This window comes from Xyrauchen texanus, chromosome 28 (genome assembly GCF_025860055.1).
Source record: "Xyrauchen texanus isolate HMW12.3.18 chromosome 28, RBS_HiC_50CHRs, whole genome shotgun sequence".
Classification (NCBI taxonomy): Eukaryota; Metazoa; Chordata; class Actinopteri; order Cypriniformes; family Catostomidae; genus Xyrauchen; species Xyrauchen texanus.
Genome location: NC_068303.1, coordinates 19,862,102 through 19,888,641, shown reverse-complemented (window position 1 = coordinate 19,888,641; position 26,540 = coordinate 19,862,102). Strand labels below are relative to the sequence as shown.

At 39.5% G+C, this 26,540-nt stretch overlaps 1 protein-coding gene across 1 annotated transcript in view; it reads left to right on the top strand.

Annotated features, from left to right (window-relative positions):
• Window positions 1-25,986, top strand: part of LOC127622487 (nesprin-1-like) — a 173,528-nt gene extending 147,542 nt beyond the window's left edge. The window contains 17 exon segments of the mRNA XM_052096589.1: window positions 1,127-1,289; window positions 3,698-3,885; window positions 4,208-4,358; window positions 4,842-5,024; window positions 5,168-5,305; window positions 9,410-9,601; window positions 9,789-10,092; window positions 10,265-10,333; window positions 11,688-11,791; window positions 11,921-12,047; window positions 12,585-12,796; window positions 17,497-17,697; window positions 17,791-17,919; window positions 18,650-18,862; window positions 19,227-19,319; window positions 19,881-19,939; window positions 25,073-25,986. Coding sequence (XP_051952549.1) covers window positions 1,127-1,289; window positions 3,698-3,885; window positions 4,208-4,358; window positions 4,842-5,024; window positions 5,168-5,305; window positions 9,410-9,601; window positions 9,789-10,092; window positions 10,265-10,333; window positions 11,688-11,791; window positions 11,921-12,047; window positions 12,585-12,796; window positions 17,497-17,697; window positions 17,791-17,919; window positions 18,650-18,862; window positions 19,227-19,319; window positions 19,881-19,939; window positions 25,073-25,334 — 2,788 coding nt within the window. The 3' untranslated portion in view covers window positions 25,335-25,986.
• The last annotated feature ends 554 nt before the right edge of the window (window positions 25,987-26,540 follow it).

Sequence of the window (26,540 nt, the reverse complement as noted above, 5' to 3'; positions counted from 1 at the left end):
TGTATTAAATTATTATTATTATTATTATTAGGCTATTATTATAAAATAAATTTTACAAATAATTTTCCGGTAGAGACAGACATTCGCTTGAAGAAATACACTTTATTATATTAAGAACAGATGACAGAAAAGCTGTCTATTCGCATATATGACACACTGATACGGAGGTGTGCAGTCTCGTGGAACACGCGCATCTAAAAGGTTCTCACTCTGTTTCTGTCTTCAGAATTTTTTTTTTGTTTGTTTGCAAGAACAGTACCATCTATGAGTGCTGCAAATTACCACAGACATCTCAGCTCAGGTGGTGCTTTGAGTTGAGTTGAGTTCGCTTTATTTCCACAGAGCAGTAGATTTAGGTTTAAATTTAGATTTAGGAATGTAGCTTAAAGCCTAGAGCCATAATGAAACATGTACATACCAAGGTTGCACATGGGCTTCATCTAACCAGGTCAAAGTCCTATCTGTGTTGTTGCTAAATGTCTAAACAGAGTTTGATAATGTTGAAATATGTCCACTCTGCAATAGCGCTCATTGGTTTATATCTAATCTGAGATAAGGAACTACTTTGAGATATATATATATGAAATGGTGGCACAGTTGAAACATGCAATGCTGGTATGCGTGAGTGTATGTGCTAGTGCATTGAGCATGTGATTCAATATTTGTATGCACATTCAGGGATTTCTAGGAAGCAGTGATGCCAGTGGTTCATTCTGTGTCTGGTTGTGTTTTTATATTTGCTATAAACATTCTACATGATATTGCATTTAATAATATGTATCAGTTAACTATTTAATAACAAGGGACAAATTAAGTTGTAATATTGCAATTGTACAGTGTATATGCTGTACTTAAGGGTATATACTGGTAAATAATATGTTTACATTTAGCATGTAGTAGATTTAGTACTTTCACAAAAAAAAAGGATTGGTGGTATACCCCATATGCATTTTGACACTAAACTCTGTTTCATGTCAATGATGTTCCTCACACAAAGCTATTGTATGCCATCATGATGTAGTAAATAATGACTTTTCATTTTTGGGTGAGATATTCCTTTAATACAGTCTCTTCACTCTTCCCCTGTCTTTCCATCTGTCTGCGTCTCTGTTTATGTGATCTATAGGGTAAAGAAGCTGCGGGAGACACTGGTGGCTGTGCAGCAGCTGGAAAAGAACCTGAGCAGTCTGCGCTCCTGGCTGGCTCAAATTGAGACTGAACTCTCACGACCCATTGTCTATGAGACCTCTGACTCGCACGAGATCCAAAGAAAAATAAACCAGCAGCAGGTAACACACATACCATACAGAAAAGTTAGAAGCATTCCCATATGATAACATATGGTATGTTAACATAAAGTAGTATTTCTTATGAAAGTTCAATACATGTGTCACCTATTTGGTCATTTTGCCTGAGACACACACACACATTCTCTGGTAGATATTATAAACTGGATAAATCTCACCAAGAAAAATGAGAGTTTAAAAAACCCAGCCAAAGACTCTTTAGACAAACTGTGGACAAAATAAGAACTGGAATTCACCTGGCTCACTCACTGACCTACTGACCCACTTGCTGTTTCATCACAAGCACTTATCCTCACTTTACCCTGCTATCGCCTGCTCACTTCATATTCTCTCTGCATCAGAGGCCAATTGTCATTACAATCAAATTAATTTAAAAGGCAATATAATTGTTTGGATCCCACCAAAACAATTGTGGTGGGTATTGTATAGAGATGCACCGATACCACTTACGATTCCGATATCGGAAATCTCAGAATCAGCTGATCCCAATCCGATACCAGTGTTGTTTTTTTGTATTATCAGTTTAGAATATCTTTACATTATTGTGTGGAACTAATTGGGAATACACTTTAATATGTTAATAAACACAAACCTCTAACTACACATTATTTCAATATAAATGTATAGCTTATTAAGAACAATTTTATTGTTAACTAGTATACTGGATAATGTATCAGCAAAATTAACAATAATTACAGTAGAAGTCATCAGTAGAAAATAAGTGTTTTTTTTACAAAATGTTTTCAACTTACATTTACATTTACATTAATGCATTTGGCAGACGCTTTTATCAAAGCGACTTACAGTGCACTTATTACAGGGACAATCCCCCTGGAGCAACCTGGAGTTAAGTGCCTTGCTCAAGGACACAATGGTGGTGGCCAGCGTCCTTCTGATTATCAGATTACCAGTTATGTGCTTAGACCACTACACCACCACCACTCCACACTTGTATCTCTTTTTTTTTTTCAATTTAGTTGTATGATATCAGCTCACTTTTCATTCACAGTTATTTTTTTGGAACCCAATTAACTTATTTGTAAACAAATGATAATAATAATAATATATTATAATAGTAGTAATATACAGTAATAAATCTCAATCGTGCACCTTTTGTCAGGGATCCACCAGTCTCTCTCTTCCACACTGCCGTCAGCGCTCACTCTCTCCTGAGTTCTGATTACACGCACCTGCATATCATTAGTGGCTAATCAAGGACTGCATATATACAACGCTTTCACACACTCTTTGTTTGTTCTCATCGATAGTATCTCTGAGACTCTACACCTTTCTACTATGTCAAACATACCATTATTGCCTACAAGTATCATAAGACTGTTGTGAGTTATCTGTTCGTGTCTATACCCTGTCTGGATATGACTCACCTTCTACCGATCCATTTAAAAACATCAGTATCTGAGACGATGCCGATCCAGGTATCGGATTGGTGCATCCCTAGTATAGTAGGTTTAAATAGAGGTGGAACGATATGTTGGTTTTACCAAATAATCAGTGCCGATAGTTGCTTTTTAGAACTGTTGGTATGCACATAGTTGCTGATAGTTTTTCTTATCATTTCATCATTTTAAAATAATAGTCTCTGGTGTGTTACAAGCTTTTTTATACTTAAAATTTTTTTTTTTGTTACATGTTATGAATTGATTTTTAAAACTATCATCTGATTAATCAATTATCAACTTTTCCCACCACCTTATCAGCTCTAGTTAAATGTAACAAAATGGCAAGAATTTCTCAATGAAATGTTTCAGTATCTTATTTTCAAAATGTCAGATATCCTGTAGTTTACAGAAGATTGTTACAGATGTATGGGTGACACAGTGTCCATCCAGCATTGTGCTGGGTAGCCCTGCCTACTGTGAAATGTAATTGTGTGCCATCATGCTGCAGTTTCACATTTAGTGTGGACAGACAAATTGCTTGTTGCTGGAAATTGAAGTCTAAGCTATAGTTATTCAGATAGCATTACATCATTCATTCAGTTCAGGCATCTCATCCAATCATAATCCAGCCTATGCTTTATACGCACCGCACAGCTGTCCTTCATTGCTTCTTTATGCCGCAGTTTGTTTTCACCCCCACCACCCCTTTACAACCAGTTAAGGTCCTGTCGTGCTGTAAGGGGTAAGGTCCTCTCCTCTGCCATCATTTTATTCCAGCGGATCTGACGGTTTGAACGAGAATCTGAGCATTGAACAGTCAGGGCTTGCGCCAAAGAAAACTTATAAACTAACACTCTTTCTGTTTATTTGCATTAATTCTTATATCCTGAGAATTTCTGACTTGTCAGTTTCTACCAGAATGAGATCATACCTAGTTAGGACACGATGAGGCAGATTTTTTAAAGCAAAGTAATATTTGTTTGTGTGCAGGAATTGCAGAGGGACATCGAGAAACACAGCACAGGTGTTGCATCAGTGCTGAACCTTTGTGAGGTGTTGCTACATGACTGTGATGCCTGTGCCACTGAGACAGAGTGTGAATCCATCCAACAGGCCACACGTGGCCTGGACCGCCGCTGGAGAAACATCTGTGCTGTCGCCATGGAGAGGAGGCTTAAGTGAGTGAAGTAAACTAGTATTCAATGGAGAATGTACACATTTGTTTCTGTGTAAAAATATGATCAAACATATTTAAGGAATCAATAATGAACGAAAGCATTCTGTGAACATGAGAACATTCATGGGCTGGAGGAATGTAAATAAGTGTGTTAGGATTGTTGATATTATGTTGGGCCACCAGTGAAACTGAAGTTGTTGGAGCACATATCATGCCTGTTTTCTCGTCATAATGCATTTAGTTCAACACATGATGAACTCTTAAGCAGCTGTCATTTTTAGTATTTCTTGGTAAATCCATTTTGTAAACTTGTGTCTTTGCAGAATTGAGGAGACTTGGAGACTCTGGCAGAAGTTTCTAGATGATTACTCTCATTTTGAGGAGTGGCTCAAAGTCTCAGAGAGGACAGCAGCTCTGCCCAACTCCTCTGGAGTGCTGTACACCATTGCTAAAGAGGAACTTAAGAAGTTTGAGGTAATCAGAGATCCACAGAGAGAGAGAGGGAGAGAGAGTCAGTGGGGTTGAGAAGAGATAGGGTTTCTGTCACTAGCCTGTCCCATGAGTCAGATATTTGCACATTCACATTCCTGAGACTGGGTTAGTGGGGTAGCTCCCACACGTGCCTTACCATTGTAATCCAATGGCGACAGTTTAGGAAACATAACAGCACTCTTCAATCTAACTCTCAAAGTGTACTAGTATTTTACGGTATCCAAAACTCTCATTGATTATTTAAACAAATGCTGAAATAGTAAAATTGTCTTGCAATTGACTTGCAAAGAGGAGCAATAATTCCAGTTTTACTAATTTGTTTGTAAATCTTTGTTAACACAGTATAGTCCCCTGTGAAATTTAGGACATATCCTGTAGCTAATAGTCGCTAGAGGATTCACAAACAAAAATTACCATATGATGTACAGATTGTATTGAAATACTACATATATTTCTGTATTGCAGGCATTTCAAAGACAGGTGCAGGAGTGTCTGACCCAGCTGGAGCTGATCAATAAGCAGTATCGACGGCTAGCTCGTGAGAACCGCACAGACTCATCCTGCCGCCTACGCCAAATGGTGCATGATGGAAATCGACGGTGGGACATACTACAGAGGAGAGTTGCTGCCATCTTGCGTAGGCTTAAGGTAATGTTTTGAGAGTTTCATGTTATACTTTGTCAGCACTTTTTAATTATATTCAAAACCTCTCTAACAATCACTACTGACATTGAACCTAAGCCTCAAAGAAGGACAGTGTGATGAATCAGCCTGTTCCTCTGCTACTGCAGCATTTCATTGGTCAGCGAGAAGAGTTTGAGACAGCCAGAGATGGTATTCTGGTGTGGCTGACTGAGATGGACCTGCAGCTCACCAACATCGAGCATTTCTCAGTGTGTGACGTTCAGGCTAAGATCAAACAACTAAAGGTAAGGACCATTTGGGTGTGTGTCTGTCTGTTGGGAATTGTAATAACAGGGATAGTCATACAGTAATGCAAGGAGCCTGCCAAATATTGTTTTATTGAAAATTTATTTTTGTGAAAAATTAATATAATGTACGTGTTCATTAAAAATACAATATTAACTTGACTTCAACCAAATCTAAAAGAACTTAATATATTTTAATGTGGGCAATTAAATATTTTAAAGTAATATAAATGTAATTTAAAGCAGTATTTCTCAACTAGTGGGTATTTTGGACAGGGAAAGAACAATGCCATGGTCTCACCATCATTGAAAACTGTTCGGCAGCTGCTCAAATTAAATGTCAATCTAGCATTCTGCACATTAAACGCATTAAATATGCTTCTCATCTGCAACCCAATATTTTTGTATCTGCTGTAACCTGCTGAATGTCTGTAGCATGCACGTGTCAACTGGGTTTCCCTCGACATCTGTTAGTTGGATCTATTAGACCTAATTTGTATTGCAACAAAGTTTGTTTTGTTTTGACTTTATTGTCTGTTCAGATTTCCTGGACAGAAATTCATCTTTGACACTGGCATAAAAAATACATCTTATCAGACAATACTGTACATCCACATACATAACACATAATAAAACACATGGAACACACATTTGTCCCAATTAAAAACATACATAAATCTAGAGAATAGAAGTTATGTATATATATGCATATGTACAGTGAATACAATACATATGCATATATATACACAAATATACACACCTACCCATATAAATATATAGTATCTCAATTAATAATTTGGTTTAAAACAGTTACCACCAATGGAACACATTATATTTTATATATGTTCTTATTAGCCAGTGATATACACAGCATACGCACCGACGGGAGGGCTTCAAAGCAGGAATGGAGGGGATGGGTCTGATCTGAATATACTGCAATTGCCTTTTTTCCATAAAATGTGAATATAGCTCTTGCAGTGTGCTCTGTTTCTGGCCTGTGATCTTATTTGCTTCGTTAATTACTCGTATTAATTTATTTTTCTGTCTCATTGTTAAATTACCATACCACAAAACAATGTTATATGTTAAAATACTTTCGATCATCGATCTGTAAACATTGTTTAGGACCATCCTATCAATATTAAAATGTCTCAATTTCCTAAGTAGGCCTAAACACTGTCTTGTTTTCTTATGTATATGATCCACATTTTCCTGGAATGAGAATTTGTCATCAATGATTGTACCTAGATATTTAAAATTTGAAACTTGCTCTACCTTTACACCTTTTATAATAATTTGTTCATATGACATGCCAGCCGTACCGGTCCTATTTTGATTCCCACAGCACAATTCCTTTGTTTTCTCAATGTTCAATTGAAGATGACTGTTATCAAACCACTGTACAAGACTTTTAACATACTCAAAATAAGTTCAACTATTCGTATCCGTTTGGCAAGAAATTAAAACCAAGTCATCAGCATATTTGATTAAAGTGAGATCATCCCTGTTACATTGAAGTTCATTAATATAAACAGAAAAAAGCAGAGGTGATAACACACATCCCTGTGGTAACCCTGAATTTAAGACTATACAATCAGATGAGATTCCATTGACACGGACGCGTTGGGGCCTATTTCTTAAATTTCTCAATCCATAAAATTAACCAACTACTTACACCTTAATCTTGCAATCTTTCTTTTAAAATTTGCGGTTGTACAGTATTAAATGCTGATATGAAATCCATAAAAATAATTCTAACATGAGCATTAGTTTTATCTAAATGGTGCTGGGCCTTATGTAACAGGGTCAGGGAGGCATCCACCGTGCTCTGATTGGGCATATAAGCAAATTGTAATGGATCTACAGAGCCATTAATTTGTACTAACAGTTCTTTATGTAATATATGCTCCATGCACTTGCACAGAACAGATGTAAGGGCAATTATTCGAAGGTCTTTAAGAGCTCTGGCATGAGGTGTTTTAGGTACTGGAATAACAGTAGTGTTTGGCAGCTGTAGTTAAAGTTTCTAAATGTGTTTAGGCTAATATTTTTAATGACAAATACTATTATTAGGGGGCCAAGCACCAAAGGTGCTTGAACCCTATTGTATCCGTTAGGATTTTCTTATTAGGGGCCAAGCACCTGAAAGTGCTGGAACCATACTGTATCCATTAGGATTAGGGGGCCAAGCAGGAACCCTATTGTATTTGCACTGATACTCTTCTTCTTCTTTTTTTGTGCCTTAAAATGTCTGTGGTAACATGCTGAGTTTCATTCATTTATGATGCTAGGGGCACTGTAATGTTTAATGTGTTGGTTCATATATTCCATGTCTTTTATTTTGAAAAGTTTAGTTCCTGTTTCCCTAGTCATGTGATTCCTGTTTCCCTCCATGTTCATGTGTCTTGTTTTTATTGGTTTATTGTCTTGTTACTCAATATCAGTTCTAGTTTGACATTGGTTTAAGTTTATTAGTCTTGTATTCTGTAATGTTGTACTGGCGCTGGCAAATGATGATGACGATGACGTAAAGAGAACCCAAGTGCAATTTATTTACCAAGTGCAGTAATCCAAACGTGACGACTTGACTTGACATAAAGGTGGTTTGACATAAATGTGGAACAGACTTGGTATGAAGCAGGCTGAGGCATGCCACAGACTTGGCATGAAGCAGGCTGAGGCGTGGCTGTGACATGGGATGGAGCATGCTGAGGCGTGGCTGTGCCACGTTTATGTCACGTCAAGTGTAGCGCAATTTGAGATTCGATAAATCAACTAATATGGCCACCAGCAGCCAATCAAATTCCAGTACCTAATAACTCATATTAAGAATGGCCGATGGTTATGAAACTTACTATCCACAGTAATGAAACAGTATATAAACTTTTGTGACAATCGGCTACACCATGGTGCTAAATTCGCATTTTTGCTAATATTTACAGAACTGTATAGGCTAGAATAAAATTCTAAAGCTTTTCTGAATCCATCAGTGCCCCCAAATAATATGGTCATGTGAATTTTCATTTCCATATCAAAAGTTTTCTACAACTTAGATTTATTTGAAAAACCTACTTTTATACACTCGTCCCAGGCAGTTTGTCTAATTCACACATTACTTGGTATACATCATCTACAGACCCTCCTGACAAAAATGTGTTAAAAGAATTTTGATGTCAAAACATTCCAAAGATATAAGCAAATATGTTTTGTGGTGTGGCCTATAAAGACTAATTAGTCTTTATCTTGTGAGTGTAATTTTCTAACTTAAATCTTTGTTCACATAGACAAGAGAACACTCTGAGGTAACGTGCCGTGTTTTGTTCATTTTTGATGCTCTGACTTGAGAAAATCCTGTTTTTGCAACTGTGTTCAAAGCAGTTGAAATGTCACACCAAAATAGCTGTATCCACAGCATCCACAGAATATTTTCTGTCAAATTTGATTATTTTGGTCACTTCACCATATGTGCTTGGCCCTCGTCAATCGCTGTGGCTATATTTTATTATTATTTTTCGAAAGACTTCCTACATTGTCCTAATATATTGCATTGTTCTGTAAATATAAGGGCAAGTAAATTAAAGGCATTAACGTATGGACCTCCAAGACTTATGGACAAATTATGGACAAAGTTTGAAATATGTTTGATATTAGAAATTAAATTGGATAGTAAATATAATAGGCTCATTACCTTGTAAAAGGCAGGAGAGAAAGCTTCCTATATCATGTGGTGTTGACATTAATAACAAAAATAATGTTATTTGATGCATGCCCTTAGACTTGAAAACCATGAACAAAACTATGAAAAAAAGGATACATGAAAATGCAACCAGGCTACATTTAAGACAGATTACTTTTTTAATGTGTTATGTCACCACTTGATGTCCCATGTCAAATCTGGGTCAAAAAGCAAAACAAGTCGAGAACCACTTTAATGTATATGTCTCTATACATCAGTAATGATAATTTAAATGGCTTTGCAATGTACGCATCATAAAAAAGTTTGGTACAGCATGCAAGTATTATATGCAACAAGTATCGTACAATATGTAGCAGGGGGTCATATTGTGTATATGCCTCTCACTCTGAACTTGATGTGTGTTCAAGGCGTTCCAGCAGGAGATCAGTCTGAACATGGGGAAGATGGAGAGTGTGTTTGGGCAGGGGGAGGTGCTGATGGAGAAGAGTGAACCTCTGGATGCTGCTATCATAGAGGAGGAGCTGGATGAGCTGCAGACATACTATAGAGAGGTGTTTGGCCGGGTGGAGCGCTTTTACAGGAAACTCACACGCTTGCCGGTGAGATAAACATAAATACAGCTAATTCATAAAATTATATTTTTGACTCACTTTTTACTTTACAGTTTTGTTATACTGAACTTTTATTTAAAAACAACCCATGAAATCCTTTTTATTATGTCTTTTTTTTATGAAAGTGAGTAGTTTCTTAGACTATCAGTCCCTAACATTTCTTTTTGTGTCCCAGCTGGCCGATGATGAGTATGAAGGCTCAGATCGTGAATTGGAGACTGGTGACCTCTCAGACCTTCAGTGGGGTGAGGATGTTTCCATGCCCCGGTCATCGAGCAGACCACCCTCAGGTACCACAGCTCCTGCTCGTACAAACGGCTCTGGTCGCGACACCCCTGCAAGCGTTGACTCCATCCCTCTGGAATGGGACCATGACTATGATCTTGACCCCATGGGCCATACCATGTCTGTGGAGCGGGGAGAACAAAACAAAGATGAGGATGAAGAGTTACTGTGCATCACTACGGCAGCACTTACAGGTGGGTTTGCTTGTCTTGAAGGATGCCATAGAGGGATGTTCATGAGATGGCGCATTTTAAGTACAATAAATAATGCCCCAGCTGAGTGTCAACCACTTTTAACAGATCTTCTCTACAAACTGTTGGTATATCTAAGTTGTGTATCTCTTTTTTTTTTTTTTTTTTTTCACAGACGTAGTGATTCCTGAGAGCCCTGAGGCTTATATAAAACTAACAGAAAACATATTGAGGTCCTCCTCTGGTAGGCAATAAGATTTGGCATGCTAAATTAATGCTAAACCACACTGCATGCTGAAGTTTCCTTTTCAAATTTCATTCCATGAACTCATGAGCATTTCAGTATTCCAAGCTTGCCACAATACCCAAACTAAACAATTGCATACATGTTTTTGGACACTGTTTGCCAAAGGAATGCCAGGGTTCTCTCATTGCAGCATCATAATAGGGGGATGTCACGGCTGAAAAAAATTATCTTTGTTAGGTTATGTTGCTCTGAAGTTGGAACCACATGTATGGATAGGGCCACTGCATGGAACAGTTTTACATACACCCATTCAAGCATGTAAAAATCAACATTGTCATCCATTATTCACTTATTTTGATTTTTTCTTTCATTTTTCATTTTGTTGTAACTGAAGATACACTACCAGTCAAAAATAGTCTCAGGATTTTATTCTGTAGGCTGTAATTAAAGGGCAAATGGTGTCTGCTTTGAAGAAGCTAAAATATGAGATAATTTGGTTTGACATTTTTTTGGAGACTACATCAATTCCATTCTACCATTTCTCATTCTAAATAGAAAAATAAAAGTGAAAATAGAAATAAAGAATGAGTAGGTATTTTTAACCTTTTGACTGGTAGTTAGTTTCTGTGTATAAAATTAATATTCCATATTCAGCTGATAACATGAATAAAACATCTTATTAAACCTCATAATATGCTCACAATATGAAGATATTATTAACTGCATTTCAAAATAATCCTTAGCACACAAATATAAAGGAATTTAAAGGAATATTCCGGGTTCAATACCAGTTAAGTTTAATCGACAGCATTTGTGGCATAATATTGATAGCCACAAAATTTTATTTTGACTCGTCCCTCGTTATCTTTAAAAAAAAATAAAAAATCAAGGTTACAGTGATGCACTTACAATGGAAAAGCACTTGCAATAATTCTTCTGTTAAAACATTATTTGAGCTGTGAAGTTGTTTATATCATAATTTTTTACAGTCTTTTTAAGGATTGTTGACAAGTTGTAAAATGTACTATAACTTAACACAGAAAAGGTTAGTAAGTGATTTTATCACACTAAAACCGTGTTTACTCACATATTGTTTATGTCTTGTGACAATATTTTTAAACAGTGAGTATTTTAACATTGGCACCATTTACTGCCATGTTAAGTGTCTCACAGGAACCCTGATTTTTGCTTTTTTTAAAGAAAAGGAGGGGCAAGTCAAAATATTTTTTTTTGGTAATCAATATTGTGCCACAAATGCTGTCAATTATGCTTAACTTGTGTTGAACCTGGAATATTCCTTTAAAGATGCTCCTTTGACACCTAACATTAATCAATGCATCATTTCCCACAGATGAAGCAGTTCGGTTATTAGATAATATGATGGACACTGGCCGTTACAGTCTACAGCAGACAGATGGTGCTCTGAGTTGCCATGATACCTCTTACATGGGCTATGTAAGTACACATCTGGACATTTTAGTCTGAGGTGACAGTACAGTATGTGGCTATGGAATGAGAAGTTTATGGACAGTTGATTTGCTTGTGGATTTTCATGTAATAAAATCACGTTTGCTCTCTGCATAGATGCGGTTAATGGATGATTGTCATGGCAGCTTGAAAGCAGTGAAGAAGGCTGAGGGAGAGCTGAAGGAGGAAGAGGACGACCTGTCAGGACTCAGCAACCCTGACAACACAGAGACACAGAGCACAGGTTAGACACAGAGATACACAGGCCACAGAGTATAGGTCAAGCCTATTCAACTGGGGGCCCACAGGTGTAAACGGCAAGTTATACATTTTTAGTAGTTCAGGTGAGGTTTCAAGTTAACTGTAACAACCTAAAAATAATGTCAAATAGATCACAATAATTTTAGATCAAATATGAGCTGTTGCCAACACTGTAACCTATTTCTTACAGATACCTTCCTTACTGTGGGAAAAGGAGTTTTTAACCTACTCTGTGTTGTGTAGAAAGTGCATCTAATTGTCAATTATCTTTATACAAAATATCTATTTATTTTATTATTTTAGGGGGGAAAATGATCCAGACATTTCATGGCATTTTTTGTGTAGAAATGTATATAGCACAGTAGACTTTCATTGACTAAATATTTTAGTCCACCCTGCATGTCTGAAAGATTTTTTTCGTTAGGTCCAATTGTTTGTAAAGTTTAATATCTCTGGTATATTTCTGATTTATTTGATTCCAGATGAATCATGGTATTGTGCAATACATTGTGTCTTTCAGGTGTGATTGAGCGCTGGGAGCTGATCCAGGCCCAATCTGCTGATGCCCATCATAGACAGAGAGAAGACCTGGCACTGTGGCAACAGCTGACCTCTGACCTGGATGTCATGGAGGCATGGCTCAGCCAGGCTGAGGCAGATTTAGCAGAATTCAGAGGGAGAGATCTCAGTACAGATATAAATACTATAAAACAGAGAATCAGAAAACTGAAGGTTTGTTTTGCCTACTTGATTTGCAATCACATAAATGTACTGTATATATGAAGATATTTGTTTGCTTTTAAATGTAACTGTGTTTATCGGGCAGAATGTCAGTATTACAGAAATAAACCTGAGGAAACCCACAGCATCCTGCTGACCCACATACACTGCTTGTTCACTTCTTAGAACATCTGATATCACCAGTTATTTTTACTCTCACTCACATATACATCCAAATGCTGAAAAGTGAACATCTCCTGTAGACCTAACAAATCAAAGGTTTGACACTGCCTTATTTACACGTAAATAGAAATAATGGTGACACTTTACTTAAAGGTTCTGCACATTAGCATCAGTTAAAGGGATAGTTCACCCTAAAATGAAAATTCTCTCATCATTTACTCACCCTCACCATCCGGGTATAAAGGCGGGGAAATACGGCTGTTTCATTCAGGAGTTTTCTGAGGAGCCGACAATGGTCCGGCCACAACAGTGGCTCAGCTCAGCGACGTGGCCGGGAGGACACAACATCTCATTCCCTCCATCGGGGAACGGAGGTTACATCTGTAACCTAGACGTTCCCCGTCTGTCGCTCACTTCGACGTTGTGTCGAAGAAGCGACACTAGGGGTCCAATTTAAATCACTCCATGCCCTGAGCCATGTCTACTGACACAGGAGTCACCACATTGAGGTTGCCGGGGATGTGAGTGGCGTGCAGCGACTTGAGTCTGGCTCCAAAGGAGGAGACGACGGGCGAGTTGTGACATGTGGCGGGAGTGTACGCCGCCTTGGTGATTTATGTACACTACCGTGGTGGTGCTGTCTGATCTGATCAAGACGTGTTTGCCCTTAACTAGCGGGAGAAACCTCCGCAAGGCAAAGAATACAGTCAACAACTCTAGTCAGTTGATGTGCAACCGCACATGGCCTTTCCAATGGCCCACGGCTGCGTGCTTGTTGCACACGGCGCCCCAACCCAATTTGGAGGAGTCGTTCATGACCAGGACGCATCAGGACACTTGCTGCAAGGGGACTCCTGCCCGCAGAAAGCAGAGGTCTGTCCAGGGATTGAATGTTTGGCAGCAGGCTGGGGTGACCATCACACGGTGCGTGCCGCGGTGCCATGCTCGTCTCGGGACTCAAGATTTTCCCCAGGAGCCTCTGGAAACGTTTTAAAGGGGCCGCAGTGCCTGGCCTGATGGCGGCGAGGCATTCCAGCACTGACTGCGCACGCTCATTGGTGAGGCGCGCTGACATTGAGACTGAGTCTAACTCCATGCCGCGAAAAGAGATTCTCTGAACCGCGGCGAGCTTGCTCTTTTTCCCAGTTGACCTGAAGCCCTAAACGGCTGAGGTGCCTGAGCACCTGGTCCCTGTGGGCACATAGTAACTCTCAGGAGTGGGCCAGGATGAGCCAGTCGTCGAGGTAGTTGAGTATGCGGATGCCGGCTTCTCGGAGCGGGGCAAGGGCTGCCTCTGCGACCTTCGTAAAGACGCGAGTGGACAGGGGACATGCCGAAGTGGAGGACCTTGTACTGATACGCCTGCCCGTCGAACGTGAACCGTAGAAAGGGTCAATGTCGAGGTAATATTGCGACGTGGAAGTACACGTCCTTCAGGTCTACCGCTGCGAACCAATCTAGATGCCGGACACAAGTTAAGATGTGTTTTTGCGTGAGTATTTTGAACGGGAGTTTGTGCAAAGCCCGGTTGAAAACTCGCAAGTCCAAGATCAGTCGTATGCCACCGCCTTTCTTGGGTACGATGAAGTAAGGGCTTTAGAAACCCTTCTTCATCTCAATTTGAGGGACAGGCTCCATCACATTTTTGAGTAAGATGCGATTTCCGCGCACAGGGAATTGGCATGCATAACCGAGTTGGATGGTCCTGGCTAGCCAGCGTGACGGGGCACTAACCCCGTCACTTCGAGAGAAGACTCAAAGCACTTACCTTGCTCCGCACACCCAGCAGGGAGCGAGTTAGTGACTGAGGAGGAGGTCCGGTGGAGGCGTCCTCTAGACTCGTCAGAACCGGCCGGCCAGGGAACAGTCGTGGGGCTGAAGACGGGGGGTCCGTGTCCAGCATTCCGGGACTGTTGAGGTGAGGCGGCAGAGTGCTGTGAAAACGGCATTTGCGGGCCAGATGACCCAGAGACAACGGAAATAGCTCTTTTATTGAGAATGTGGGTACCGCAGCCCCGATGGGGTGTGGCAAATTAAATAAATTCAAACAAGGATTCTCCTCACGGCCCTCCACCGGGGGACGGAGTGGTCTGCTTACCAGCTCCGGAGCGAATGTCTTGGTCTCTGGGTCGATCGTCTCAGGGGCTGAGAGCTGGGCCCGGATTGAGGCAGAGCTGCGCATTTCTTAGCCGCAGGAGGACGCCCTCGGCGAGCAGATGGGGCATGTCCCGTGGCGTCAGGTTTGCGGCGGGGCAGGATGTCTGAGATGGCCTCCATCTGCTTTTTCACCGCGGAGAACTGCTGGGCGAAGTCCTCAACGGTGTCGCCGAAGAGGCCGAACTGGGAGACAGGGGCGGCGAGGAAGCGTGTCTTGTGCGTCTCGCACATCTCGACCAAGTTCAGCCACAGATGATATTCCTGAACCACAAGTGTGGCCATGGCCTGCCCGAGTGACTGCAATGTGGCCTTCGTGGCCCTGAGGGATGATGCAGCACGTCGGGATCAGGATTACCCACGTGCAGATCTTTGAGTGCCTTGGCCTGGTGGACTTGCAGGAGGGCCATGGCATGCAGGGTGGAAGCGGTCTGTCTGGTGGTGCTGTAGGCTTTGGCGGCCAGTGACAACGTCGTCCTACAGGCCTTGGAGGGGAGCACAGGGTGACCCCGCCAGGTTGTGGCATTCTCGGGGCTTAGGTGGATCGCAACCGCCCTATCCACCTGAGGAATCGCTGTGTACCCGTGGGCTGCTCCGCCGTCAAGGGTAGTGAGAGCGGATGAGCGAGGGGCTTTGTGGCGAGTGGAGAGGGGTGCTCTCCATGCAGTTGTCAGCTCATCATGCACCTCCGGGAAGAAACGGACCGGGGGGGGGGCGTGGCTGTGAGCGGCGCGCAGACCCAAGGAACCAATCATCCAGCCGCGACGGCTGTAGGGAGGACGGAGGGTTCCAGTCCAACCCCACGCTGGCGGTGGCCCGGGCAAGCATGTCGGACATCTGGGTGTCAGCCTCAGCCTGAGCGTGCTGGCCCGAAGATGGCAGCGCAGACGATTCATCCGCGTCAGATGCCGGACACCTCTCCGATGCAGCGGCGAGCTCATCCAGCTCGGGTGTCTCCAGAGGATAGGCAGGCTTGCTGTGAGGCGAGCCGCTGTTGCCTCGAGCCCGGACGGAAGTCAACAGGCATGCCGGGGTGCGGGTGGTTTGCAGGGGTGTACCCGGTGAAACCGAGCCCGCTGCCATCCCCAGATTGCCTCCATCGCCAGCCGCGTCGTCCTCAATCCCGTGGGAAGAAGGAGCGACGAGGGGGGCGGCTGGAGTGGCGTTCCTTCGATTGAAAGTAAGCCGTGACCGCAACATTGTCATGGTCATGTTCTCGCGGTGAGAACATGAACCATCCACAAACGCTGCCTCTGTGTGATCGCAGCCCAGACACACGAGACAGCGCCTGTGGCCGTTTGAAGCGGGGAGCACACTACCGCATCCAGGAACTACACAGGGGCATAAAGTCATCTTTATAAAGATGCGTCCTGAAAAGGACGTTCAACGCCGCTGTGTATTGCTCTTTTAGAAGAAAATACTCTTTTAGAGAAAATCACTCTTTTAACAAACAAGGGGCCAGGGGCAAACTGCACTGCTGTGCAGAGAAGGAGAAAGCCCCTGAAGTGTGCCGTAGATCCAACAGCAGATCGCTCAGAGGTAAGAGGAACAGGTGTGTGACTCGCAGCTCGTTGCATACATGACCATCGGCTCCGAAGAAAATATACTTCCTAGAGCTTGATGCGCTACATGTCGTAATAGGAAGTGTAATTGAACTTGAAAACATTATCGCCTTAGAGACTGCTGCCAAGATGTACAGTGAAAAAGGAGAAATATTTTGGTCTGTTCTCACCCAAAACTAACTGGATCACTTCAGAAGACATTGATTAAACCACTGGAGGTCGTATTGATTACATGTATGCTGCCATTATGTGCTTTTTGGGGCGTTTGAATTTCTGGTCCCCATTCACTTGCATTGTATGGACCTTCAGAGCTGAGATGTTCTTCTAAAAATCTTCATTTGAAAGAAAAGTCATACACATCTGAGATGGCATGAGGGTAAGTAAATTATGAGAGAATATTCATTTTTGTGTGAACTATCCCTTTAATGAACAACATTCTTAAAAAAAATTTAATATATTAATGTATGTAGAAATTAACATTACTCAAGATTAATGAATTCTGTAAAAGTATTGTTCATTGTTTATGCATTAACGAATCTTCCCTAATTTAAAACACTGATACTGAGAAAATAGTTAAGTAATTTGGTTTTAGTGTGGATTTTGTAGTTACTGCTATTTTGACTCTGTTTTCCCTGAATCTGAGCATAGTTGAGCCAAACCCATCTGTCATAGGATAGATTAAATTCTAAGAGACTGATTTTGGTCTGAACTCAATTGTAGCAAAATGTGTAGTTACTGCATTTTGACTTTGCATAGGAATGATGTATGTGACCTAATGGACAATAACAAATGCTGAACTTTTTACACAAACAGGAGCTACAGAAGGCCATGGATTTCCACAAGTCCAAAGTACTGTCCATCAACTTAAGTAGCGTTGCACTGCTCCAATCAGATTCAGAGGAGAGCCAAGTGCTGAAAGCAAGACTCAAAGAGATGAACTCATGCTGGGATCGACTGGGAAAGTCACTTAAGGACTGGAGAACAGTTTTCCAGGATGCTCTTTTGCAGTGCCAGGTACAGACAACACACAGCTAGCCTTATACATTTCTTTAAGAGAAATACAAATAGGCAGATACTTGCATGTACTCACACTGTGTTTTTCTGCAGGATTTCCATGAGCTGAGTCATGGTCTTCTGCTCTGGCTGGAGAACATTGACCGCAGGAGGAATGAGATTGTCCCCATAGCATCAGGGCTAGATCGACATACACTACGAGCTCATTATAGAGCACTAAAGGTATCTCTTTCATTATTCTGTATGAGTGGGTGACTGCTTTCTGGATTGGATGAACATTGTCTGAATTCAAATTTCCAATACTACCCGCCCTAAATAGTATGCATGGTTATCAATAGTGCTGTGAAACTCATAATATGTTGACAAGAGTATGTCACAGGTACCTGGATTCTGTATTATTTATATTGGATTTTCGAAGTATGCATCCTTGCATGATTTCTGTGTCTCTATAGAAGAGAATTGGTTTGTATCAATTCTCTGTTGTACTACACTCACTGAGCACTTTATTTGGAACACCTGTACACCTACATATTCATGCTATTATCTAATCAGCCATTTGTGTGGCAGCAGTGCAGTGCATAAAATCATACAGATACGGGTCAGGTTCTTCAGTTAATGTTCACATCGACCATCAGAATGGGGAAAAATATGATCTCAGTGATTTCAAACTGCTGGTTTAAATATTTATGTAACTGCTGGTCTCCTTTCATGATTTTCATGTAAACCTAGAGTTTACGCAGAATGGTGCCAAAAAAATAAAAATAATAATCCAGTGAGCTGCAGTTCTGCAGACGGTAATGCCTTGTTGAAGAGAGAAGCTGACAGAAAGGCAAATTGGAATTCAGCCATGGTCGCAAAGATATTTCAAATTCTCAAACACAGAACAATGTACAATAATACAAATGTTACACTTTTAACAACGTAAATTACATTGCCAAGTGCTTCTCCACAGCAAATCCATCAGGAACTGGTAGAGACTGAGCAGAGGGTAGACTGTCTGCAGGAGCTCTCATTTCAGCTGCTTGTGCAGGCACATGGAAGCGAGTGTCTGGAGGCCCAGGAGAGGGTGCATGTCATTGGGAACCGCCTCCGTCTGCTCCTGAAGGCTGTCAGCGCGGACTTGGAGTTGCTTGAAAAAAAGCTTCTGGCTTCTGGGGACACACAGGTCAGTCTAAAAGCACATTTGTCTGTTATTCAGCTCTTTCTAGTCTTCCATCTACAATCCAGTTTTAAAGAAACAAATGGTGTTGATAATATGGGAAGTAAGCCCATATTATATGGGAGTATTTGATTGGTGTGAAGCAACAGCAGTCCTTCTTGTGATGGAGCAGAATCAGAGCTATCTTGGAGTGAAAGAAAACGACAACGCTCTGACTTAAAAAAATAAATAAATAAACGCTCCTCGCTCTAGGCAAAATCGTGCAAATCTGCTTCCACCAAACCAGACCCTCTAGGTATCTATGTCAAAGATAAACATCTGAAGTGTTTCATTGTTTATGTTCTCACTTGTCTTTTCACCAAACTCATAGGATGCATCCCTCTGGTCTGTTATGGACAACACAGATACTTCTGGATCAGTCAGTACTGTTTCAGGGGTCAGCATTTGCACTAAGCAACAATCGGTAATCAATCTCTTCTCTCGTTTCTTTTTTTATTTTTTTTATTTTTTTGCATGCCATGAAGGACACAGCTGAGCTTATATCAAAGGAACTGCAAAAGATTTTCAATACATTTGTTCCAGTGTAATCCCTTTGGTATTTGCTCACTACCTCAGCCCCCTGTAAATATGTTGGCTTGCCTAAAACATTTATTTGTGACCCCAGAAGTCATATACCTACAAGAAATACTGGCTTAACCTTTCAGACATGCTTTAAATCAAATCAAACAACAGTAAATTTGATCTCCAGTCAAATGGATTTGTTTTAAGGAATCTGTTCTGAAAAGTCTGGTTTCTTGAAGATTGCGAGATATGTAAATATTTTTTTGTTGGTTGGCTTGTTTGTTTGTTTGTTTGTTTGTCATTGCCACTGAATTACTTTGCTGCTGCCTTTTGTTTTGTTGTTACTGATTTGTTACTACATTGATGGCCTGGCTTGTCACCACAAGCTTTGTCCTTTTTTGCTGGGACTGAAACATTCTTTCTTTCTTTTACCCCTCCCTCCCTTTTGCTCATTGCACAACAGCTACGAGGCAAATGTAGTGTGTCAGAACCAGGATCATCAGCCAGACTTCCACGTCGCAGGTACCTGTCTTTTGGACTTTAGAATGCAGGGGGATGATGGATCCAGATCCATACCATCAGAACCATTCAAATCAGAGAAGAGATCCCTCTGTGATATTGTGATGGGATTGATTTCTAAGAAATTAATTTGTTTTGGTTCCAATTCAAGGATTCTTAGTAATCTTTCTTCCACATTGTTATTTGTTCTTTTCCCCATGAATATAATATTGAGTCTGACATTTTAACTGATTCTCGCTGAATGTCCTTTGAACATAACAATTTAAAAGATAATTGTTCAGAGTCCTTTAAGATCCATCATTTTTCTCCATTCTTAGCGCCATGTGAAAATATTCAAATGCATCAGTCATTTTCTAGACCATGTGAATTTTTTTGTTGCTTTCATCTCATTCATTTGTTTGTTTTTTGTGCAGTTTTTTTTTTGGTGCAAACAATGATCTCAAATCCATCTCTGCCTTAAAACTGAGGAACATTTGTCAGACAAAATGTTTAGCACTTTGCGTACAAATTTAATTAATAACAAACAAACATGATATTATATAATGCTTAAAGGGATAGTTCACCCAAATATTACAATTCTCTCAACATTTTCTCACTTTATGCCATCCCAGATGTGTATGACTTTCTGTCTTCTAAACACAAACGAAGATTTTTAGACCAATATCTCAGCTCTGTATGTCTTTTCAGTGCAAGTGAATGGTGACCAGACCTTGGAACTTCCAGAAATCACAAAGGCAGCATAAAAGTAATCCATCAGACTCCAGTGGTGTAATATATGTTTTCTAAAGAGGTTCAATCACTTTGGGTGAGAAACAGATCAATATTTAAATAATTATTTACTATAAATCTTCACTTTCAGAATGTGAAAATGGAGATTTATAATAAAAAAGGACTTCAATATTGATAAGCCACAACATTAAAACCACCTGCCTGTGTGTAGGTCCCCCTCTTGCCGCCAAAAATACACCAACACGCATCTCAGAATATAATTCTGAGATGTTATTCTTCTCACTACAATTGTACAATGCGGTTATCTGATTTACCGTAAACTTTGTCATTTCGAACCAGTCTGGCCATTCTCTGTTGACCTCTCTCATCAACAAGGCTTTTCTGCCGCTCACTGGATGTTTTTGGTTTTTGGCATCATTCAGAGTAAACTCTAGAGTCTGTTGTGTGTGAAAATCCCAGCAGATCAGCAGTTACAAAAATACTCAAACCAGCCGGTCTGGCACCAACAATCATGCCATGCTCCAAATCACTGAGATCACATTTTTCCACATTATGATGCATGATGTGAACATTAACTGAAGCTCCTGACCTGTATCTGCATTATTTTATGCACCGTTGCGACATGATTGTCTGATTAGATAATTGCATGGATAATTGTTGGTGCCAGATGGGCTGGTTTGAGTATTTCTGTAACAGCTGATCTGCTGGGATTTTCACACACAACAGACTCTAAAATTTACTCAGAATGGTGCCAAAAACAAACAAAAAAACATCCAGTGAGCGGCAGTTCTGCAGATAGAAACTCCTTGTTGATGAGATAGATCAACAGAGAATGGCCAGACTGGTTTGAACTGACAAAGTCTATGGTAACTCAGATAACCGCAATTGTGGTGAGAAGAATATAATCTCAGAGATGCGGGTTGGCGCTGTTTTGGCGGCACAAGGGGGACCTACACAATATTAGGCAGGTGGTTTTAATGTTGTGGCTGATCGGTGTATTAAACTACTTGAGTCTTATGGATACATTTTATGCTGTATTTATGTGCTTTTTGGAGCTTGAAAGGTCTGGTCACCATTCACTTGCATTGTATGGACCTACAGAGGTAAGATTTTCATCTAAAAATCTTTGTTTGTGTTCTGCAGAAGGAAAGTCATACACATCTGTGATGGCATGAGGGTGAGTAAATGTAGAGGGAATTTAAATTTTTTTGGTGAACTATCCCTTTAACACAGTGTTTACATTCAAATAGTTGAAATGTCTCAATACGTTAATTTACATATAATCATATTTGAATGCATTACAGATTTTTTAAGCATTGTATAAATAATGTTTGTTTTGACTAGGGGTGGAAAGAGTTCTGAAAAATCATACTCAAGTAGAAGTACTGTTACTTCCCAAAAAATGTAGTGTGAGTGGATTAAAAGTAGCTGTCCTAAAAACTACTCAAGTAAGAGTAAAAGAGTAGCTCATTTAAAAGTACTCATGAGTAGTGAGTATTGAGTACCGAGTTGCAAAACCTATGCCCCATTATAATGAACTGTTTGCCAAATTTTAAAATACATCACTTATCTATGATAAACACTACATTAATCTGATTCCAAAAGATAAAAGGGAGACATGATAAAATAAATGAAAAGTTTAAAAAGTTATTTTCAATACACTGATCACCATTTTAAATAGTAATGAATGAAACAATTACATTAAAACCAGGGTCTAAATTTCCCTTAATGCCGACAGAGCATTATTGTTGTGCATAAAACATGTTCAAAACAATGCAAGGATTGCAAAAACAATCCTAAATAAGCAGGATCACATGGTACGTCATGTCCTGCACAATAGTGGAGGTAAAGCGTTCACCCAAAAATGAAAACTATCTCATCATTTACTCATCCTCATGCCATCCCAGATGTGTATGACTTTCTTTCTTCTGCAGAACACAAATTACGATTTTTAGAAGAATATCTCAGCTCTGTAGGTCCATACAATGCAAGTGAATCAGTGCTAAAATAACGATGCTCATAAAATCACATAAATCAGCATAAAATGTGTCTAATCCATGTGCCTCCAGTGATTTAATCCATGTCTTCAGAATCGATATTATAGATGTGGTGAGAAACAGATCAATATTTAATTCCTTTTTTACTAATTCTCCTCTGCTGTCAATCTTCACTTTAACTTTCACTTACTTCTTGTGGTTTTGGTGATTCAACTTCTTTATGCATATCGCCACCTACTGGGCAGAGAGAAGAATTTATAGCAAAACATTTCTTAAATATTGATCTGTTTCTCACCCACACTTAACATGTCACTTCTGAAGTCACGGATTAAACTACGGGAGTTGTATGTATTACATTTATGATGCTGGTTTTATGTGCTTTTTGGAGCATACAATTTTTGGCAGCCCTTCACTTGGATGGTCCTACAGAGCTGAAATATTCTTCTAAAAATCTTAATTTGTATTCTAAAGAAAGAAAGTCATAGACAGGTGGCATGAGGGTGAGTAAACGATAAGAGAATTTTTATTTTTGTGTGAATTATTACTTTAAGTAGCAAATGGGGGCCACATTGTCCTCCTTTTGAGATACAAAGTTCAACATTGATTTAGTTCTTGTATCTTTTAAGCTAAGAAATAGTTCTGCATCATTCTGATGCATGATGCAGAATTTTCTTAAGTTTGTGACAGGTGGAATATTTTGCCGAAGTTTTGCTCTTCAAATGTTGATACTTTTCTATATTTATAAAGGCAAAGCGTAATTATAAATTATTTTATCATCTCTACTTTCCTGGTCATTTATTATACCAATTAACACTCTCTACATCTGGGGTCAGTATTATTCCATCCATCCATCCATCGTCAACCGCTTATCCTGTGTACAGGGTCGCGGGGGGCTGGAGCCTATCCCAGCTAACATTGGGCGAAAGGCGGGGGACACCCTGGACAGGTCGCCAGTGTCAGTATTATTATAAAACAATATTTAAAAAAATACATTATTATTAATAATTTCACTGTTTTATTCTATTACATTAATACTTTTAAAGCTACTCAAGTTATTCAGCCAAAAGTAGTGAGTGGTTTTCTCGTTTCCTTGTTAATGTTGTTTGATTAATAGCCTTTATATATGACCTAGCTTACTAACTAGACAGTGCTCAATTCAGTTACAAGTATAATATTTTGATGCAAATACGCTTTTTGTCCCGTTTATTTACTTTAGACATAAACGACTGCGTTTACATTAAACCCTCATCAAGAAAGCATTAGCAGAATTATAAAGTGTATTTGATCACCTAGGTGCGCAATAGCACTCAAACATTAGCCGCCTGTCAATCAAACAACACGCAGCTACAGACGTCAGGAAATAAAAAGTCAATCTTTTTATATTTTATCTAGATCAACCAACCAGTGGTGCTCTTGCTCACAATTGATGTAATGAACACCCCTCTTCTAGATTGAAAACATAGGCTAAATATAGAAAACTACTCAAAATTAGTCTCTCTTCTCTCTTTTCTCCGATAAACATGTAGATCATTTATTGACCAGCCCTATTGATAACATTAATCTCTCACAGCAGCCAGATAATCTCAGTGATAGATAGTTAAATTACAGGCTATGTTATAGAGACACAGAATCTAGTAAGCAGACATATGAAATTTACCTTGACATGTTTCTTCAAATTTGAGGCAGGTTTAATGCTGATATCTGGCTTGAGCAAGTTAAACTCACATGACACGATCAAGCAATTGGCCTTTTTCACTGTGAAAAGCCCTTCCAGGTGCAGCCGAGATGTTCAGCTGTAAACTGTGCTTGAGGCATTCATAACCGGTGGTGCCAAATATGCTGCTGCCATTCATGTTTTTTATGGTGATTTGATTTGATGGGAGTCACGAGACTCCCTAGCCAACTACGTTGATAGATAAAAATAAAATCAGGACAGAGAAGTAGTGAACACAGATGGTGGGAAAATAGTGCATTAAAAGTACAGTTAAAGCACTTAAAATATACTGAATTAAAAGAAAACAATTTTTAAACTACTTAATGTTAATTACAGTAACGTGAGTATTTGTAATTCGTTACTTTACACCCCTGGTTTTGACTAATGAAAAATATCATAAGGTATTACTGAATCTGGAAGAAAAGTTTTCATGGTAAGTAACCAAGAACAAAATATGCATGGAAATGTGAAAATGCCTACAATACGTCCATAAAATATGACTGTTTGGTATTTGCATATACTCCTTTTCTGATAGATGTGTATTTATATGCAGTGACAGAAAGTCGTTTATTTGAATGGTTGACTACTAAAAACTATTCACCTTTTTTTTTTTCTGTATTGTTTGTTTAATCAAAACATTTGGTTTGTATTAATATGTCAGAATGATAAATAACCTATTGGCACAATACGTCCTAGGTTGCCCAGCGGTTCTGGCTGCGCTCTGTCTCACTCTGGTTCCTCCGGGTCACAAGGTGGCACTGCTGTGGCTCGCTGCCAGCCCTTTCTGCTGCGAGTGCTCCGGGCAGCTCTGCCACTGCAGCTCCTACTGCTGCTCATAGTGGGCCTAACCTGTCTGGTGCCCATGACTGAAGAAGATTACAGTTGTGCTCATGCAAACAATTTTGCCCGATCCTTCCATCCCATGCTCCGCTACACCAATGGCCCACCACCTGTATGAGCAGGATGAGACTTTACCAATGCCTTTTTATTTTTAATATTATATTTAAAGTTACTGCGGGGCATAGCAGGACACAGAATGGACTTGTGTGACAGCCACAAGCTCCTGTTCCTGTACAGAGCAAGACTGCTGCTAATTTCATATCAACTATTGATAACACTGCAATGTAGACTAGTGTTGGACTTCTGTACTATGGGACAAATGTACAGCAAAATTGGTGAACAAAGGAAAGATTAAGAAAAACTAAAGTGTGAATTATGTACTTAATAGCACTGACATAACAATAAGGTACTGCACTTATACCGTCCAAGAAAATGGCCAAAATGATTTGCTTAAGCAAAGTATTTTAATTTATTTATTTTTATTATTTAAGATTAAAACTGTAATTAAAAGTTATTTTCAGTATTATTTAAATACGATTTTGCATGGCAATTAAAAATTTTATTTTTTCGCATGGAGTTCATAATATTTTTTTCCTGAAATGCAACACAATCACTGATAGGTGTAGCGCTATGAGATATGTGTGCTTTTTACTGATTATATACATAATTAGATACTTTGTGTTATGACAATGTGACAAAAAAAATTATGATGAATATGTCTAATGCCTATTTATTTATGTACAGTTTGCTAATGCTGACAATAAAAATATACATCTTTTCATTGAATATATATATATATATATATATACATTTCTGATCTTTATATTTAGTTGAAAATATTGTAATAATGTTAAAATATTTTTTTATTTCTAATCTTTATAATTTAAGTTCTTTTAATTAATTGTGCCAAATTAACATTTCAACATTTAGGTCTTTCAAAATAAATCTATCTAATCTATATAATTTCTCCCCATGTCAAGTATCAAATATAGGTAATTTAATTGCTGATAAATGCAATGTACAAGTTAATGTCTGCTGGACTCGGGACCAAATAAATTCACACATATAATGAAAAGTCTGACAGACACCACCCCACAATCATAAACAAAAGCAAAAGAAACATCCAATGTGGTATAAGGCAGTCAGTGTCAGTTACAGCAATGCTGTCGGTTCCCTTCATCGTGTGCATACCAGTGATTATGCCACAAGCAACCGATGATGATTTCAAGCATTAAAGATATTTGATTGAGATTGACTTTTCAAGCTTTTAAGTCTGCTAACATGGCCATAAAACTAATGGCAGGACAGCAATAATTGCATTTTT